Here is a 20,480-nt window from a genome sequence, read left to right on the forward strand (position 1 = left end):
CGCTCCTGCTTTAGGTGCCCCGTTGGGGCGGCAGCAGCTCCGGGAAGGGGGCGAGCATCACCTGAGGCAGGAGCATCCCCAGCCCACCCTCACCCCCTGGCTGCGCGGCGCTTTGGGGAGGGGGCGATGCGCGCTCGTTCCTCCCCGCTGCGCGCAAGTTACTCCCCCTTTCCCCGGCACTTTGGCTCCCTCCCCTCCCTTCCCCCCCCGCTCCAAAAGCCGGGCTGCGCCGCCGAGGCTCCGCCAGTGAAGGCAGCGCTGCCGGGGGAGGGAGGAGCTGGGGGGGCGGCGATGGAGCGGAGCCGGCGGGCGGCGGCCTGAAGCCCCCGCCGGCAGCGGCAGCGGAGCCCGAGCCCGAGCCCACCCTGAGGAATGAGCGCTCTCCAGGCTGACCTGCTCCTGCTGCTGCTCGGCTGCCTCCTGCTCAGCCACGGTAGGACCCCGCACTTTGCGAGCGGGGCGGACCCGGGGGGGTCCCCGGCTCGGGGTGGGGTGCGGGGGCTGCTGTGGGGAGAAGGGTGCGGGGGAGAGACAGGGAGGATTGCAGAGTTTTTCCCTCCTGCATCCCCGCCGAGGCGCCTTACCGTTCTTTCCTTTAAAAATAAGCGAAAAATCTTTAGTATGCAAATGAGTGCTTTCTGTTCCAGCTCGGTAAATTGGATCGTGTTTGTGTGTAAACACGGCTTGGCTGAGTAACAGCCCCCCCCCTGGCCCCCATCGCCGCCCGGTGCTCCGCCCGGTGCAGGAGGACGATGGATGCTCAGTTTCGGTGCAGCGGAGGAGCCGCTCGGGCTGGCGGCAGCGGCTCCAGCCCGGGGACAGGAGCCTGCGGCTGTGGAGCCGGGCTAGGGAGCGATTTGTGCCGGGGGGCTGCGAGGAAGGAGAGTTGTTCCAGTGCGGGCAGCCCGGGGGAGGTGGGCACCCCGCGGGGGTGTCACGGCCCCGCGCCGCCTCCCCACGGCGCGGGCAGCAGCGTGGGCATCGCAGGAATGCACCCCGCAACTTTACAACCTGCTTGATTCCCACGCAAAAAAAAAAAAAATTAAAAAAAATTTAAAAAGAAGGATTTGTGAAGGGGGTGGGTTTTGGGAAGCTGTGTCTGGCATGCTGCTGTGTGCCTGCTCCCTGGGCTATCTGTCACCTGTGGAGAACGCTGAGCTGCAGCCAGACCCCGGCTTCGCCTCTGTGCTGCTCATCCCCCCAACGCCGGTGTCAAATCCCATCTGTGTCACGCCGCCGTGGTCCCCACGCCAGCTTTTGTGAGGGTACGGCTTGGGGATGCTTGGGAAAAAAAAGAAAAAGGGATAAAAAAACCCCAAACCCACGCAGCCAGTCCATCTGTTGATTAAATGAAGGATAAAACTTTTGGAGAGAGTAGTGCTTCTCCACGGGCAGCTGGTTTTTTGCTCAGCCAGACATTAGTGCTGAACATCCCCCACCATACGCTGGGTTTCACCCTATTCCCCGAGCAGGGACGCCTTGTTTGTGGCGTCTGTGCTCCTGGTTATCCTTCCCTCCTCTTTTCCTGGGCTCGGATGTGATGTTGGGCTCCTACACTGTCCTCCCTTCCCCTTTTCTCTTCCCCTCACTCTCTGCTTGTACTAATATTCCTTCGGGGAGGAAGCTGTGTTTGCATTTGCCTTTGCTGCTGCACAAAAGAAACCCACTGTGTCCTCCGTGTGGGTTTCTGGCTGAACAAATCTGAACTCTCCTGGTACAGCAGGGCAGCGGCGGGGCCGGGCACGGCAGCGATTTGGGAGCTGCTCCCGGCCTTCTGCACCCTCCCTGCTCACACGGACCCCGTCAGTCCCTGCAGGTCAAATGGCACTTTGCTAGCGGGGCTGGAGAAGTTTGTGAGCAGCATCCAGCCGGGATTTGCTGGGTTCTCCCCCCCGCGCCTTCCTTTTGCAGCCATGATTTTAATGTGGGTTAATGCACTTTTTAATAGCGCTGGTGCTGGGAAGCCACGGCGGCTCCTCGGCTCTGCTGCCTGAGCTCAGCTGGTTTGACTCCTGCAGGATCGTGCAGCTGGTACCTGCTTATTCATGCCGGGTTAGGAGGCACAGAGAGTGCCTTGCAGAGCGTTTTCTCGGCTGGTTTCTCTCTCCAGGATGAGCCAGGAGCGTTTCTGTGGAGTTGCCGCTCTCCGTGCACCACAAAGGCGCCGTCGGCAGCACCGTGGCTCTTCCCGTGGGGTGAAACCGTGCAGGGCATCCCTAACAGGATTTAATGCACGGGATTCCTGCAGCCACAGGGTGCTGAGGGGCAGGAAAGGCCTGGGTGGAGGTGCTGAAGCTGCTTTTCCAGCAGGTGTGTTGTGTTTGCCTCCCCTCGAGCAGTGTCCAGATGTGGTGGCACTGGCTGGCTGTGACAAAGGTGTCCCTAAGGTGAGGGGAGGGACACCCCCTTTACCTGTTTCAGGGGGGATGGGATGCTGTGTGGAGACCCACGGGGCAGCCCTGCCTTGCCAGGAGGAGCTGGTGGTCCAAAACTCACTTCAAGGGATAACCTAAATCACTTGGCTCTGCCCTTCAGGAGTTTCAGGAGCTCCTTTTTGTGGCCAAGGGGCAGGCAGGGCTGTGTTTTCTTGTCAAAGTGGCTTGAAGGGATTTGCCATAATTAAATCCCCCCAAGCCAAGGGCAGCAGGGCTGGAAGGATCACCTGTGCTGAAAAACCTCACTTGGGATCTCTGGTCTGAACAATACTTAACAAAAAATCTCCTTATCCCAAACCTGCCCAAAAGGACATTTTCCATCACGGGATTTGTACACCTGTGCCCTTGGGTTTGTATTTCATGGGCATCCTGGTGATATCCTGGCATCCTGCTGTTCATGCAGGCTGGAATTTGGGCTTCCAATGCAGCTGGCAGGAGGAGGAAGGAGGAGGAAGCTGCTTTGTGCTCCTCTCTGGGGCCGTGCTGTACCCAGGCATGGCTCAGCCTGGGAGGGAGGAGGATCTGTCCCACAGCTCACTGCTCCAGGGGACCTGGGCAGAACAAATTGCCTTCCCTGGAGCATCCTCTGTCTTTCCCTCTTGCAAATGGTCTGAAGCAGCCTGTGCTGGCTGTTTCTGAGAGTTGTTGGGTCAGTGCTCCAGGGCTGCTTTGCCCTGGTACCACTCACTCTTCCACCCCACCCAGGCTGCCAGGGCCAGGCTTTGGTGGGAGGGAGAGAAAGTCCCAGCACTTGTGGCCTCCTGTGGAGATGGGATGTGTGGGACCCTTGGTGGGAAGGAACTGCTGGTGCCATGAATCTGCCTGGGGAATAACTCACCCATCCCTCCCCTGCTGCAGTGCCAGCCAAACTGGGGGAGGCTGGAGACAACTGGGGAAGTGTCTCAGTGTGGGAGCTGGGGCTGTGGGGAGAGCAGCACTGAAGATGAACCTACAGCCACCCCCTCCTCTCACTGACCTGTACTAGGTGGATTTGGCAGCATCTTAAATTTACCTTGGATGGGAAGATTTCTGCCTGTCTGGGGCTCTCTTTCCAAAGGCATGTTTGCTTTCCCTCGGGGTGATGAATACCGAGTTCTCTGGGTGTTGCAGGGTATGTTTTTCTCCTTCACAGTTCACTTGGTTCCTCCCTGGAAGCAAATGCTTTACAATCTTCTGTCAGAGGGGCCTGTTAGCAGCAGCAGTGGCTCAACTTCCCACTGGCTCAGCAGCAGCCCCCAGGTGGAGAAGGGTGAAATTATGCTGATGAGAGAAACCAGGCCAATTCCACCCACCAACACTGATTAGGACCAAGAGATGAGGATTTTCACATCTTGGGGGTGGTTAGTGGGTGATGGGGAGGGAAAGTACAAGCTTTGGGGTGCTGGGAGTGTGTGTGCCAGAGCTGGGGCACTTGGGGGGTTTCTGAGTCTGACAACCACGACTCTGTCAAGGAAAAGCCTGGAAATCTGTGGCTGTGGTCCCTCTTCCATGTTAATTCCCCTGCCATGTGGGGAGCAGGGCAGCTTTGCCAGGGAGTGTGTTGGGCTCTTCCCTAAGCCCAGTGCCATTACTGGGAGCTGTTCAGGAAGTACAAAGGAGTGGAAGCACAGTGAGCTTTGAAAATGATGGTGAGGAAGAGCTCCTGAAGCCCAAGAGGTCACACCTCAGGATATTCTGTGGTTCTGTGAACTGGAAATGGTTGAGTAGAAGACAGAGGTGGTTTGGAGAGTGCTTTGTGAGGTGCTGCTGGTGGAAAGGTGCAGGCTTGGCAGGGGCAATGTGTTCACAACTGGGCTGCATGGGAAAGGAACTGAAATAAGCCTCAAGATAAAACTGGTGTGGTCCAGTCTGTGCTGTCCCAAAGGAATGGTGCAGAATTGCCTCCTCCAACACCTGTTTTAACACAATTTAGGTTTCCCATCTCCCATCTGCACCTCCTGCAGTGAGAGCCATGTGAGGACCACTGATGACTTTGCTCAAATCAGCTTTTCTTGCAAGGTTTCAGCTCTCAGAAAAGCACAGGAGGGAGGAGCTGGGGTTTTGCTCAGGTGCCCTGTGCCAGAGGGAGGGGAGCTGGGCAGATGTTCCCCCTCAGATGTTCCTCCTCAGAGCTGACACCACCTCCCCACCAACCTCCCCCTGCCAAGGTTAAGCAGAGGTGCCCAGGCAGTTTATGCACAGCGCATCTCAGGCTGATGTCGATTATTTCTGTGCTTTCCTGTTGGTTTAGGGGACACCAACTGGAGTCTGAACGTGCCTAGAAATCCCTGACAGGTTCCCAGCACCGCGTGGCACCGGCTCCAGCCGCTCCATAGTCGGACTGCAAACGTCAGGATAAAAAAGCTCTGTGCTCTTCTTTCTATTGTAGCTGTAAATAAAGGGGGGATAGGCCAATGTGCCCCTTAGGTTGTGAGCTGGCTGAGGATCAAGGGCTTTGAATAAACTGTTTTCTTCCTGAGAGCAGCCTGTGATGGAGAGTGTGGCTGCTCCAAAGCTCTGATTTAATGATCGGCTTTGCGAGTTTGTACAGTGCTCTCAGCTCCTCAGCACGCTGGGTGCAGGGGGCTTTATGGAAATGCTGCTGGAGAATTGGCTTTACATCACTTCCAGAATCCTTCCAGTAGGATTAAACAGCTTCTATTTATTTATTTATTTACTTTAAAACCCAGCAAATTTATACCAACAATTGCTGAAGGCCCTAATTTATCTTCTGTTCAGATGCAATACAAGTCTTTCCTTTGGCTTCATGGAGAGCCACCTCTGGCCAAAGAGAGCGACAGAGCCACAGTGACCATGTACAAGCTTATTGTATAAATCAATAGGTAGTGAAACAAATTGGTTGTAAATCAGTCTCTTATTTGCTGAGATTTAAGGCCTTTGGTGGAGCTGTGAGTTTTTGAGGCGGTCTGCCCTGCCTTCAGGGCTGGCACATGGCCTGGCTTTTGCAGGGATGTGGGAACCCAATACTCATTTCAAACGTGCCAGGAGATGTGCAGGGTTTCTTGGCTGGGAAGAAATAAAGTTTAAAACCTGTGCTCGTCTTTCCAGGTAAAGGTTGAGCAGCAGGATCCTGGTGCTGCTCAGATCTCGTGGGTTCCCATTCCTCCACTGCACCTCATGGCACGTCTGTACTCCAGACTGCTCAAGGTGGAAGAGGAAAAGTATCCATTTCTGAATTGTTCCTTGTGGTAGGACAGAGAAAATGTTGGGATTTGGTCTTGGAAACGGTGGCCTACCAGATGTCCTGGTTCAATATGCCCTTTGAGTGTAGCCCAGCCTGTTTATTCATTGCCTTGCTGGCAAGACCCACGCTCAAGTGTTTGCCTTTCCCTGGTGGCAGCAGCAGCCTCCAAAGTGGAGCAAAGGAGCTGGAGGTCGCTTGGCTGTTACATGGCTCTTCCTTTTACCGACTTGCATTAAACAGCTTAAAATCTAAATGTGCTTTTAGTGCCTGTGAGCGATGGGCTCTGGGCCTCCTGCCTCGGGTAGTGTCACATGCTGGGGAAGTGGGAGGTGGAACACTCGCATTGTTAAATTCAGATGCTAACTTGGGGATAAGATCTTGTCTTAATGTGTTCATTCAACGCCCCCACTCGCAACAAAAGCTACAGCAGCTCTTGGTCTGCTGCATTTGGGGTGGAGCAGGATGTAATTGGTTTTTGAGGGCTTTGCCATAACTGCTGCTCATTAACCATTGATGCAGGCACGGTCAGACTTTCAACTCGGATAATACATGCTCTCTTTTGTTTGCAATTACTTTGCGCTGGGTGGAATTGCCTCGCAGGTTTCACATGTGTGTGGTCGTGTGGTGGCTAATTCACCTCCTAAGGGCTGCTGGATTTATGTTCTGGGCTCTGGGGCTGTCATGCTCAATATGAGGCAAAGGCAGTGGTGAACACCCTGCCTGGCAGGGCCGGCTCTGGGAGGATGCAGCAGCACCTCCTGAAGGTTTCAGGAGCCTCCTGGGTGAGCAACCCCAATGCTGTGGGAGGGGAAATAACAGAGAAAATGTTCAATAATGTGGTTTTTCTGAGGAGCTGTGCCCAGCAGGACACACTGCAGGTGAGAGGAGCCCTGCTAATTATGAAATATGCACCAATGGTAGAAGGGATGAGCTCCTCAAACTTCCCCATGGATGAGGGATCAATCTTTGTGCTGTGGGCCCTATGTAAGCATGGAATGTGAGTGGAAGAAGCCACAGGGTTTGGAGTCCCACCTTGCATTTTGGGCAGGTTATCATTAACCTTATATCACTGAACTCGTTAAAAGGTCAGAAAGGAAAGGCCTGATTCCCTCTCAGGTGCCTGTTGTCCCGTCCCTCTCCCACCCCCAGCATAAATGAGTATTCAAGCAGTCTGCTGCCAGTCAGTGAATGTCAATATTGGATAAGTGTTTCCTTTATATCACTGCAATTTAGCATAAGCTGCTTGGAAACAAATGTCTTCCATAAGCATGAGGTGTTTCAGTAAGTACACAGTCAACATTACTATGAGGATTAAATAAATGTCAGCCCCACTTGTATGCTCAGCAGCGAGTTAAGACAGCCGAACTTGCATAATGGCCAGCACGGCAGGAACAACAGCAGGGATTTTGAAAGTCTCTGGAAAAAGTGGGATGGAAGGAGCTGCTGTGGATGGATCTGAAGCCCCTGGATCAGGAGGGGATGTGGAGACAGGTGCAGAAGCTCCTTAGAGCAGGGGTAGCTGATGATGGGAAGGAATCCTTCCCTGTGGGGGTGGTGAGGCCCTGGCACAGAGGAGCTGTGCCCTGTCCCTGGGAGTGCCCAAGGCCAGGTTGGATGGGAACCTGAGCAACCTGGGATAGTGAATGTCAGCCCTGGCCATGGCAGGGAGGTGCAATGAGATGCATTTCAAAGTCCCTTCCCAAACCATTCTGATTCTATGGTGTGGAATGCAGAGAGGTGCATGGAGCTTCCTTCTGGACAACCAGGCCTGCTCATTCTTTGGTGCTGGCTGCAAACCAAAGATGAAAACGTGGTTTGGCCAATATTGGCTGGGTCTGGTGAGGCTGCTGGCCCAGGAGGAGCAGGCTGCTCCTGCAGATCTGCCCAGGTGCCCAGTGCCCAGCTGGATCTGCCTCTGCCTTTCCCAGTGCTAACTGGGAGTTGTTGGCTGCAGCTGGTGAGACCAAGGATGAGGCTCAGCTGTCACTGCTGTGTGACAAACTGCGAGCCCTGATTCAGCTCCAGCTCAAGGCTTCCCAAAGCCACAGAGATGAGGAAAGGGTGGCACTGGTCCATGCTGGCAGTGCTGTGGGGCCTGCAGGGAGATGGTCACCTCTGGCTGCTCTGCCTTCAGGTGTTGGGTGAGAGTTTCTCTCTGCCCAACAGGAAAAGGCCTCTGGCTTCTCTAAAAGTTTAAACCCAGCCAGCACATGGAGATGTTGCTGAGGCAGCCAAGGCTTGAATCTGTCCCTCAAGCTGTGTCTGCAGGAAAACCCTGCTCTTTCCACTCCTCGCTCTGCATCTTCACCTGTCACCCTGAGGTGTCACTCGGTGCTCTCTCGGTCAGGCTGTGACAAGTTCTGCCAGCGAGGAGAAAACCCAGGGAGTGTGGTGGGGGCTGAGCTGGCTGTGCTTCCATCCCCGACCATGCAGAACCGCTGCTCTCTCCCCAGCTGGCAAGGCGCTGACTGCAGCCACTTGTTCCCAGCTGCACAAAAATAACTGGAGACAAAATCGTTATCACTCACACGAGCCTTATCAGCTCCTCCGATGTCTGCGGCTGCCTCCACCCTGCGAGCACTCATTCCCCTCGGTGTGTGTGTTTAGTGCCCGTTCAGGTGATCCCAGCCACAGCTTTCCCGAGGATTTTCGCCTCCTCACCCGCGCGGTTCCAGCGCCGGAGGAGCAGTGCAGGACACGGGGATGGCCCCGGAGCGCCGGGGGTGCACGGGGCGGGAATGCCCGAGGGTTGTGGCCCCGATCCCGGTCACCGGGCGGGAGTGCCCGAGGGCTGGGCCCCGATCCCGGTCACCTGGCGGAGCTGGGCAGGTCTCACCCTCAGTGCTGCCGTTCAGCCTGGCGGTGGCAGCAGCCGCGCTCGCATGGAGGAGCCGAGCGCTCCGCTCGCACCTGCCCGTGTCACCTCCTCGCAAAGGGACAAGGTGACCGCTGGGCTCCGGGGGTGCTGAGGCCACCAAGCCTGGCCTGGGGCACCGCAGCTGGGGCCGTGCCCTCGGAATGGAGAGGGTGTTTGAGTGCTGGGCTGGGAGGAGAGCTGGGGACCCTCTGAAGGTGCCACCCCAGTGCGGGGTTGGACACTTGAGGTGACCCTGCCTGGAGCACATCGTGTGTGAGTGCCGTGGGCTGCTCCGCAGGAGGAACGGCCGGGGGGTGGGAGGGTGCCACAGACATCTTTTATGAAAAATCCTTTCCTTAGGATTTTTTCTCCTGAGAAGCCGAGAGGCCTCAGGAACAAAATGTAAACATTGATTATCTGCTGCTGTGGAATGCAACAGGTGATTGGTCTCATGTGGTTGTTTCTAATTAATGGCCAACCACAGTCCAGCTGTCCAGACTGTCTCGGTCAGTCACAAGCCTTTGTTATCATTCTTTTTCTATTCTTAGCCAGCCTTCTGATGAAATCCTTTCTTCTATTCTTTTAGTATAGTTTTAATATAATATATATCATAAAATAATAAATCAGCCTTCTGAAACATGGAGTGAGATCCTCGTCTCTTCCCTCATCCTCAGACCCCTGTGAACACCATCACAGGAGGGGACTTGAGGCTGTCTGACCCAACTTTGAGCCCCCCACAGCAATAAATGCACCCAAGGGGTCTCTGCCCTCCATGAGCAGCTCCACCCCTCCCATGGATCCTGTGGGATGCCCTGCAGCAGGGAATTGCTGCTGCTCCTGGTCTGTTCTTGCTCCCTCCCCTGAGCTAATCCCCGGAGTGTGATTCAACACTCGCCTCTTTTCCTTCTGGCTGTGTCTTTAATAAGCCAGGAGTGACGAGGCCACCCCCCATCCTCCACAAGTGCCTGAGAAACAGAACCAACAGATGCTAAAATTAGGCACAGCTGTTTGCAGTGTTTTGTCCTCCTGATCACAGAGTCTGACACTGTCTGTGCTTATTCCTCATCTTGTCCAGACACTGAAAAGGTTTAAGATATCGAAGCTTGGAGTGGCTGTAAATTAACTCTTTCTGTCTAAGCTGAAGCTTGACTTACTGATGGTAGATTTCTTGTGATTTCCTTTATTGGCCCTTCTAGTAATGGGAATTGCCAGGGAACAAGACAGGGTCTTCTCTCTGTACCTGAGAGACAACACTGCTGGTTTGGACTGCTCAGGATCTCCCCCACCAGGGACCAGGGGAAACATCTTCAGTCCTGCTGTCCCTCAGCCTTTATGTGCCTAACCCCTGTTCTATGTGCAGCTGGGATAACCTCTGCAGCCCAACTCAGCCTCTGCACACCTAAAGTTGTCCCAGTCCAGCCCCACACCCTGGCCATGGTGATTCCAGCCCCACACCCTGGCCATGGTCATCTGCTCTTGCTTTGGTGAGGGGGATGGTTTTCTGGGCATTTTTGGTGCATGCAGGCTGTGTGTTCATGGTTGGGGTGGGTGTCACCCCAGGGCTGCTCTCTGCCTCCCTGCCAGGTGTGTTTGGCCTGGCAGTGGCTGTAGGGAGCATTTTGGAAGGAGGTGGCTGTCTCTGTCACCTGCCACCCCTTGGAAAACATCCGTTCCCCTCCACTGGGGTGGCACCAAAGTGGAGCTGTAACACTCTGGAAAGGGCAGCAGGAGGAATTTCATGGCAGAGCTGAAATGTCTTTCCTGTCAAGCCTGGAGCAGGGTACATGTCCCTGCTGACAGATCTGCGCTGATGGCAGCAGCACAGCTCTTGGGCTGGCTGTGTCGGGGTCTGCACGGGGTTGTGAGTCTGAGGGGTCTTTTCTGTCTCTGTGTCTCTCTCCCGAGGCAGCAGCGCCTGCTGAAGATTCCTCTTGCTCCGGTCATGCTTAAAATGATAATGTTGGTTTAAGATAGACACTTGTGATAAACCGGGGAACACGGCGCCCTTTGAAATCCTCAAAGCTCTCTCTTGTCAAGAGGCCTGGCTGGAAAGGCAGAGCCAGAGCATTCCAGGCTGTTCACATTGCCACAGTTCTGTCTGACCTGCTCCTAAGGATGCTGTGCCTCAAGAGAGCTGCCACCCCTCACCCTCCTCCCCTCCTGGCTGCAGCAAGGTGGCGTCTGCCACACCTGGGCAGCATCTCTGTGCAGCTTCCTCTGGTCTCCCCACATTGCCTCTGTTCACTCTCTCTGTGTTGGAAGCAAATCAGGAGGGGAAGTGCTAAAGGAAGGCTGCTTTGTCCTGGGGAGGAGTAGAGGTGGTGGGGAAGAGTGAAACATCTCAAGGAAAAACACCACGAGCAAGTGCCAAGGGGTTGATGTCCCTTGGTGGTGTCTTTGCAGGGGAGGTTGGAGCAAACCTTTCATCCAGTACAGTGATTTTTCCCTGCAGCAGGGAGGTTTCTCCCCGTGGTTTGGCTTTATCCCAAGGATAGACAGAAATCTGTGCAATGCTCTTAACCCCTGCAAGTTTCTGCTGACTCGAGCAGATCAGAGTTGTTGTCCCAGTGGGAGCATCTTGTTCAAAATCAGGAAGAAAAGTTGAACTTTTGAAACTTGTAGAGCAGGAAACGTCCAAGAGTTAGGGATTGGAGACTTGGAAGTAGACTTGGCAAAATACCACCTTTTGATATCTGAAATTTTAACATGGAGTGTAGGAAGGGTTTTTTGCACAAAGGATGTTGAGTATCCCTGTGGTGGGTGAAGGGGAAACTGTTGTAAAAATCATTTGTCTGCTGATTGCTGGTTTTTCTCTGGGACTTGGAAATGGATTTCAGGTCTCTTCTTGCCTTTGGCCTGGCCAGTGAGCCACTGTGGTGGCTCTCTGAACATCCCAATTTGTCACAGTATATTGAATTCTAAACCAGTGTTAATCTGATCTGTGTGTCTGTAAAGCATCTTGTGTTGAGTTTGATGAAATTAGATTTTATTGTCTAACACAGTTTATTTCTCTTGGTCTGCTTGCGTGCTTTTATTGCCTGTTCTGCTCCGCACCACGAGGCCATGGTGTGCCAGCATCTGCCTCACTTGCACAGCTCTGAAAGCACCTTAAAACCAGCCCCTAATTATTGGAAATATGGAAAGACTCTGAGGGTGCCAATGATATCAGTCTGGCACTGGTGCATTGAGCAGGTAAAGAAAGGACCTGAGAGGCAATTGAAGAGATTGATGGGCAGTAATGGGGATAATTGTAATTTTTGTCCTGTGTTTTTAATAAAGTGATTGACGACAGGCACAGCTGGAGCCCCCGTGCGGAGACCAAGAGATGCAGTTAAATTACAGAGGCTTCTTAACTTAATGAGGCCAGGTAATAAAAACCAGGCATAATGAGCAAGGTATAATAGTACTATAATGCTTAGAGTGCTCTCACCCAGGGCCGAGCACGGAGAGCTTGGGAGGAGCTCACTGCAGGAAGGGCTGGAATGGGAAACCTGGGAAGGATATTGGGTGATCCCACTGGGAGGAAGGGCTTTCCTTACTGGGGAAGGATCTGGAAATGGAAACCTGGGAAGGATATTGGGTGATCCTATTGGGAGGAAGGGCTTTCCTTACTGGGGAAAATGAGGACTGGGAGACTTGGGAAGGATATTGGGTGATCATAGTGGGAGGAAGGGCTTTCCTTACTGGGGAAATATCAGGAATGGGAGACTTGGAAAGAATAGTGGATGATCCTACTGCGAGGAAGGGCTTTCCTCCCTTGGGGAAAATGAGGAGTGAGAGACTTGGGAAGGCTGTTGGGTGATCCTACTGTGAGGAAGGGATTTCCCTACTGGGGAAACATCAGGAGTAGGAAGAATATTGGATGATCCCACTGGGAGGAAGGACTTTCCTCCCTGGGGAAGATGAGGAGTGGGAGATTTGGGAAGGATACTGGGTGGCCAAGTGCTAACCCAGGACTGAATGAGCAGGTGGAGCACCAGAAATGATTGATCCTCCCCGTGCTTCTGGTTGTATTTGTGAGGTTTGGGGCAGCTCTGCTCCAGGTTTTATTCACTTCTTGTAACCCTGGGGGAGTCCATGTGGCCCTTGTTGCTACACAGATGGCATGGCCAGAGGGTCAGACTTTGTGACTGAAGGAGAAGCAGTGGAAATGTAACAGCCTGGAGGGAGGATGTGCAGGGCATTGGTGGATGGGCTCAGGAAGGTTGGCCAGGGCTGCACCAGGCTGATGCCACACCTTGGTCTGGAGCCTTGGCAGGGAGGCTGCAGCAGCTGGATTGGGACCTTGGTGGGGGTGGAGATGGGAAGAGGATTAGTGTCTGCAGAGCAGTTGGGTGTCTGCTGCTGCTAAATGTGGTTAAACTTGAGCGACTCCTAATCTAATAATGAAAGGAAGAGAAATAAGTGTTCTCAGTGATGCATGCCCCTCACGGTAAGTACTAATTGAAAACAGATATTTACTTTAAAATGAAAATGTAATACGATAATGGTGGGTTGAGAATTTCACACACGTAGGAGGGAGAGATGAACATGCACAGCCTCCCATCTTCTCTGCCAGGCTTGGAGTGTCCCTGGGAGCAAGATCTCCCACACCACCGCCTGCTGGGCCTGGGAGCCTGGACAAAGGGCCTGGGGCTTGGGCTGGAGCAGAGCTCAGCCTTACTCAGCTAAAACCAGGTTCAATGGGGGTCTCTTGAGCTGACCTTGGTCTGCAGAGGACCTTCCAAGCTGGGCTTCTGTCTTTCCCCCTACACCTTGCAGAGCCTTCCCAGCCAAATCTCCATGGGAAGGAGAGGTGGGGTGGACTGGGGGAGCATCACCTCCCTTGTCACTGAGATGGGGACAGTGGTGGTGACCCTCTTCCCGATGGTCTCTGCTGCTTGAGACGCCCCTTGCTGCCCCTTTCTGGCTGTCCTGACCCATTTCCCTGGCTTGGTGGGTGGACCTGGCTAATGCTGCCTTTTGGGAGCTGCTGAGGAGCACTGGGGACACCTTTGCTCTCTCAGGCCAATCTGAACGGGGGCTGATCCCTTGGGGAAACCCTTGGCTGTGAGTGCTGAGACTACAGCCCCTCTTGGTGTCTGTTTGTCCACCCTCCCCTCCTCTCCCTGAGCCAGTTTCCAGCCAGCAGTTGCTCCAGAGCTGGGGTCAGGATGCTTTTCCAAGTGTTGGTAACAAAGCTCAGTGCAGCGTGACTGGTGGCCATTAAATGATCCTACCCAACACGAGCCCCCCCAGCGCTGGAACCTTCTGAGGGAAGTAGCCTGGCCCTAATCCCTTTGTGCAGAGTTCCTGCTTGTTTCTTCCTATGGGTGCACTTGTATAATTTGCATTTTGCACTCTGATCGTATGCATAGAATTCAAACTGAAATGGGGCTTGAATACATTTGCATGCTAATGAGGCAGTGGCTTTATTTATTTATTTGGAGCCCTCTCAAGCAGGCAGCCATGTGTTGGGGAGCAGCTCATGCAGCTGTCCTGCTGACAGATCTCTGTGGCAGCACGAGGAGCCTCAGTTCTGTCCCAAGACCCATTTTGGCCCCTGTGCCCAAGAACCTGAGGCTGGTGGCTCTGGTGGGCTCTGGTGGGCTCTGGTGGGCTCTGGTGGGCTCTGGTGGGAACCCTGTGTGGAGATCAACAGTTCCAGCCCCCTGAACTACCCAGAGATGCCTCTTTAGGTCATGCCAGTGCTCACGGGGTGTGGGTGAGACATTTCTGTGCTAGTGCACCATCTTGATGGTGACTGCAGAGGTCCAGGGCAGAACAACCAGAGCCTGTCCCCGTTCTCTCCATGACTTTGGGGCGCTGCCCACAGCTCCCCGTGCTCCTCCTCTCTGTTATGGGGCTGTTATTGCTGGTGTCCTTGGGCACCTGCCCCTGGCATGGGCCTTGGGCTGTGCTGCCCATCCATCCCCAGCTTCCCTTGGTGCTGCCCTGCTCCACCCACGCTGTGCTGCCTCAACAGGAGCCTCCCAGCCTCTTGCAAAGCAATAATGAAGAAAGTTTGGAAATGTTGAGAAGGAGAAGCCAAGGGCTGGGAGAAAATCAGTTCCCAAAACTCCATAGCATTACTGGGAGGGGGAGAAAGACACCAGAGCCCCTGAGTTGCAGCACGGAGTCCCTTTGTGCCCCACAGCCACACCCAGAGTACAGCTCTATGCCCAGCCTTTCCATGCCAGCTCTCCCTCCCCAGTGACTCCTGCTGCAGCTGAGCTCCTGGCTGGCACAGGGAGCACTGGCCAAGCCAGGGCTCCTGAAATGGCAGCAGGAATTGGGTCACATCACCGTGCCCCAGGAGAGGGAGTTTCTCTCAGAGCAGTCTGCCTTCCAGTTATTATTTTATAGAGGATGTTAGAGGTTGATAAGGGAGCTGTTCTGACTGCCAGTGGGGCTTATTTGGGGCTTATTGTGTGCTCCAGTTTGTATTTTAATATAGTCAAAGGTGACTTACAACTTTAATATTAATTTTAAAACTGATTGCTAGAGTTGGTTTTTTATCTATGCTAAACCAGATTAATCTCAGCCTTTCTTGATCCTGTTGGTAGCTTTTCTTTCCCTGGCTGGAGCCACACGTGGTCTGTGTTGCACCAACAAAAGCTGAGGAGGAAGATGTTTTTGTGGCAATAAATAATTGTCGCAGGGCTGCTTTTCTTCCAGAGAAATCTCGTCTCTATGAGCTCGACAATGGCATCAGTGGGAGCTCTTGCTTTTGTCCAAGGCTCTCCTCCTGAGCGTGCAGAGCGGGGCTTTGCTGAACAACACCTGGCTTTGTGCTTCCCATAGAAACTCCTCCCTGCTGTTGTGTTTCTCCTGGTTTTCCAGGCGCTCCAGAATCCGTCTCCTCCTGTGCCGCTTTGTGCTCTGGCTTTACAATTCCTGGCACGTGGGCTCTGCTGCTGGCTGGGTGTTTTGTGCCCAAGGTGACAATATTCTGTGGCTTGGGGAGGTGGCCTTGGGGTAGCAGGGTGTGTGGAGCTGGGGTTGGGTCCTTGTCCCGTTTCTGGCTCCTTGAGCACCCTTGGGCAAGGCTGGAGGAGCCAAGAGCAGCCAGAGCTTGGTGATGTTCTGCCTCTGGGTGCCAAATTCCTGGTGGTTTGGGCATTTGCTGGGTACTTTGAGTAAATGTCACACCTCTTAAGGTGGCCATTTAGGTACCCAAAACTGAGCTGCTCTCAGCAAAACTCAGCATTAAGCTGGGCTGCCCAAAGTGGAGGCTGGTGCTCTCCAGCAGTTTTCCAGGCAACTCCAGAAGGGTTTGATTTAGCAGAGACCATAAAGCCCACCCAGTTCCACTCCCTGCCACAGGGACACCTTCCCCTAGACCAGGTTGCTCTGAGCCCTGTCCAAGCTGGCCCTTAATACTTCCAGGGATGGGGCATCCCAATGATGTGGTTTAAGTGAATCCCCTTGACTTCACTGTTGGACTTGATGACCTTAAAGACCTTTCCAGTCGTAACAATTCCATGATTCTCTGACTTCTGCAGGACACTCAGTGACCAGCTGTGCTGCTGTAGATGCCCTGGATCTCAGAGCATCCTTGTTGGTGCTGCCAGTCTGTGGAGCATTGGGGGGTGCTTGATCTTTGTAGTTGGAAGAAAAGGATCAGAGTCATGGCCCTGGACCCCTGTGGTCATAAAGCTTCATGTCCTGAGCATTGGCCAGGCCAGCCTGGTACCGGTGGCACCAATGAAATCACCCCAAATACCGAGTTTACAGTACTGCTGTACCCCTGGGAATGATTGCTGGAATCAAATGCTCTGTAAACAGCCTTTAAATTTTCATGGTTTGTGTGTGGAAAAGCACTTCACTGATGGTCCATGTTCTCCAAAATACCTCCCAAATGCTGCCTGTACAATTTCTCCTGCCAGCCTTACAAAGAGCTGCGTTTCAGAGATTGTTATTCCATGCACAGTGCTGTAAATAAACACACTGGATGGGTGGGCTGGAATCTGAATGAGCCGAGTGGATCTGACAGTGGCACGTGGGGGGAACTGAGGCACAGAAGGCTCGTGTGACATCCATGAGAGTTGGTGTCACAACCTGGGGGAAAACAGGAGGATTTGTGTGCTACAGCTGCCCCTGGTCTGTCTGTTCTGCTGTTTCAACCTGAGGTGGGGGAGCACCAGGTACTGAGATAAGACAGTGATAAGACTGAAGAGCCACTGAAGGAAAGACTTGACTCCGTGTGAGAATGCCGAGCAGCAGCCGCATAAATCCCATTTGTTTTACATTTCAGAGCTTAATGAGACAGAAATCGCATGGCAATTGTCACATGTGAAGGCAGAGATTGCCGGTTTGCATTTAACTAAAGCAAGCACCGTATGCGGCACCGGGATCCTCACTCCTGCAAACTGCTCAGCACCAATCCTGGCTGGAAATAACCAACCCCCCTGACAGCCACACCACGTTCTCCTGGAGGTCCCCAGCCTTCTCCAAAATACTCAAATGTCACGTTCTTTGTGTAGAGAATGGTTGGGTTGGAAGGGTAGTCAAGTCCAGGAACTGAATTCTTCGTGGTTTCTCCAGGATGTGGGTACTGAAAACCTCCTCTTGGAATGATCTGTAGGAAGTTTAATCAGACTGAGGGCAGGTGCTGCAACCCCCAGGATCATCCAGGCTGGGGATGAAGGGATGGAGAGCAGCTCTGGGAGAAGCACTTGGGGTGCAGGTGGGGGAGAGCTGGACAGGCCCTGGCCCAGAACCCCCCTGTGCTGGGCTGATCCCCAGCCTGGGCAGCAGGGCAGGGGGGGATTCTGCCCCTCTGCCCCCCAGCTGAGACCCCACCTGCAGAGCTGCCTCCAGCTCGGGGGTCCCAGCACAGGAAGGAGCTGGAGCTGCTGGAGGAGCCCAGAGGAGGCCACGGAGATGCTCCAGGGCTGGAGCCCCTCTGCTCTGGAGCCAGGCTGGGAGAGCTGGGGGTGCCCACCTGGAGAGGAGAAGCTTTGGGGTGAGTGAACTGTGGCCTTCCAGAGCCTGAAGGAATTGACAAGAAAGATGCAGAGAGACTGTGGACAAGGAATGGAGTGACAGGACAGGGGAAAATGGCCTTAAGCTGAGGGAGGGTAAACTTAGATATTGGGAAGAAATTGTTCCCTGTGAGGGTGATGGGGACCTGGAATGGATTTCCCAGAGCAGCTGGGGCTGCCCCTGGATCCCTGGCAGTGCCCAAGGCCAGGCTGGACAGGGCTTGGAGCAGCCTGGGACAGTGGAAGGTGTCCCTGCCCATGGGGTGGAACGAGAGGATCTTTAAGGTCCCTTCCAACCCAAACCATCCCAGCATTGTGTGCCTTGTCCTCCAAGGGGTGCAAACCCTCCTGGAATCGTCTCCAAGCTGTGTTAACCATTGAGCTCTCCCTGGTTTGGCACTGCAGACCTGTAGCAATTTCAGATGAGTTGAACAATAGAAGGATATTAGTGCCAAAAATGCATTAACTCGGGTAACTTCCTTCATCTCTGCTAATTTGTGCCTTCACTTTCCAGATAATGTTCATAAATTGCTAAAGCAGTACTTTAATATTAACATAAGCTGCAGTCTCTGTGACAACTGTTACAGAATGGGCTGTTTGCAGCTCTGAAATTGATTTTTTTTCTTTTTCGCCCTTGTCTGTCTGAACTGAAAAACTGAAGAAAACATGCTGTATTGGGTTAACCAAAAACATGAACAAAAATAATTTTTTCAGGTCAAATAGAACATTTCATTAGTTACAATATGTTATTTTGTTCAGATTTTAAAAACCTTTTTTAAAGTAAATTAACTTCAGAGGTGTCTTGGGTGGCGAGAGGAGAATGTCTAAATGTTTCATGTGGAGGACAGAATGTCTAAATAAACCACTCACTTCTGACACTCACTCCTCCCCTTGCAGGCCAAATGGGTTTGATGGGAATTCATGAACATCTTTGCTTGACCCACATCCGTGCTGGAATTATTGTGCCAAAGACACAGGGGGAAGAGTTAATGAGTCATTTTTTAATGGATATCTCAGTAGGTGAGAGAAGGACTGAAATTATCCATTTGAAGGAATAATGGGACCCTGGTTGGGTGACTAAACCCTGCTCTTAATCATCCTGGGGGCGGTGAGGAGGGGAAATTGGGGCTTGGAGCATCCTCATCAGATAAACTGGGGGGGAACAGCATTTTGCAGCTGGCCTAGAGCTTTGGAGGGGGATGAAGGACGGAGGGATGGGATGAAGGGAAAAGGTTCTTCCCCTGGAGGGTGTCAGGCACTGAACAGGGAATGGCACTGCCAGAGCTCCAGGAGCCTTTGGACAATGCTCTCAGGGACAGGGGGGGATTGTTGGAGTGTCTGGGCAGGGCCAGGAGTTGGACTGGATAACTCTGGTGGTCCCTTCCAAGAGAGGGAACCAAACCCCGCTGACAATCCCTGGTGTTGATCCTTCCTCATCCTGAGGGGCCCTGTGAGGCTGTGGCTGGTGGTGCTGGGTTCCCAAACCCTGCTGGCCCCTGCATTTCACCAGCAGTTCCTTCAGTGTGTTGAGTGCTCCTGGTGAATCCTTACCAAGGTAATAGAGACCTTCTCAGTGCAAAGGGAAACTCCCCTTCCCAACATCCCAACTCCTTTGTTCACAGAATCACAGAATTCACAGAATCACTGGGTTGGAAGAGACCTTCAAGATCATGGAGTCCAACCCAGCCCCAACACCTCAACTAAACCCTGGCACCCAGTGCCACATCCAGGCTTTGTTAAACACACCCAGGGATGGGGACTCCACCACCTCCCTGGGCAGCCATTCCAGAACTTTATCACTCTTCCTGTAAAAAACTTTTTCCTCTATCCAACCTGAATTTCCCTTGATGAAGCTTGAGGCTGCTGTAAAGCACTTGGAGAAAACCCTGTTGGGATCTGCTGCTGTGGTGTCTAAAATGTGAAGCGAGCAAAGCCTGGTTGGGAAATCATTCTGTGGGACCTTTGTAGTGTCCAGGTCTTGTGCTGAACCAGTGCTGTTTTTCTGGGCACATCCATTTGGATGCATCTCCTCCAAGTTAGCACGTGGAGCACTGGGAAGGCTGTGATCTCTTTTAGTGCAGTAATTGAGCAATCCCATTGTTCTGGACATAGCAACTAATGATTTTTTTCTGTATGATAATGCATCTTCATTACTCTGGGGAAATCATTTGCTCCTGTGAAGACAGGCCTCTCATTCCTGGGTTAAGGGGGAAGAGACTAATGGCTTAATTAAAAGGTTGGAGAGAAAAATTCATCTTAACCCTTTTTGTGTGTGTTTGAAGCATGCTGTGGGTAAAGAGATGCACATGCAGGCGTGGCACAGCCTTCATCTCAGAGAGTGTTTGGGACCAGTGGACACGAATTCCAGGTGTCCATCCATCACCTGTATCTCCCACAAGCCACCTGCCCCCTGGAATGGGCCAGCGAGGGCCTGAGCTGTGTGTGCTCGTGGCCAAGGCTGAGATTTATTCCGTGTGAAAGGGGAGCCTTATTTAAATCTGCACATTTTGCAGGATGTGAAAGCAGCTCCCCATAATCTACAGCCCTGCTGTCCGCTGGGAACGCTCCATTAGCATCTTTCATTCCTGCAGTTGGATGCTTTGCAGCTCCTTTTAGCAGTGATAATCCAGCAAAGGCCCTGTGTTGTTCACACTGCAATATTTATGGAGCCAGCCTTCCTTTGAATTTCCACACTGGCTTTGGCCAAAGGCAGAGAGAAAACACAAACAGTGGCTTAGAAACACAGTAGTCCAGGCTTTGCCCTTGCTGGGATGTGGGGCTTTCCAGAGGCCTGCTTGCAGCTGATTTGGTATCTTTGGGGAAGGAATAGGAAGGGCTGAGTGTGTCTGACAGCAATTGTGCTCTCCCAGCCTACATCTCAAGGGAAATCATGGTGCAAAGACAGGTGAACACCCATAAGCAGAGGCAACAGGACCAGTGAGTGACCCACTGGAATTTTCAGGGTGCAGGGGGCCTGCATCCTTCCCTCCAAGCCTTTGAACAGAGCAGTGGCAGTGCAGGGCATCCCTTTGTGTACC

The 20,480-nt window shown here is 53.1% G+C and overlaps 1 protein-coding gene across 3 annotated transcripts in view; it reads left to right on the forward strand.

The window, feature by feature from the left end:
• The first annotated feature begins 242 nt into the window (after nt 1-242).
• The window catches only part of KIRREL3 (kirre like nephrin family adhesion molecule 3), a 401,566-nt gene continuing 381,328 nt past the window's right edge, over nt 243-20,480 (forward strand). For all 3 annotated transcript variants that reach the window (XM_066564579.1, XM_066564580.1, XM_066564581.1), the window contains exon 1: nt 243-433. In XM_066564579.1, the coding sequence (XP_066420676.1) occupies nt 373-433 (61 nt within the window). In that variant the 5' untranslated portion in view covers nt 243-372. The remainder of the gene's footprint in view (nt 434-20,480) is intronic.

The sequence above is a fragment of the Molothrus aeneus genome, chromosome 22 (genome assembly GCF_037042795.1).
Source record: "Molothrus aeneus isolate 106 chromosome 22, BPBGC_Maene_1.0, whole genome shotgun sequence".
NCBI classification, from domain to species: domain Eukaryota; kingdom Metazoa; phylum Chordata; class Aves; order Passeriformes; family Icteridae; genus Molothrus; species Molothrus aeneus.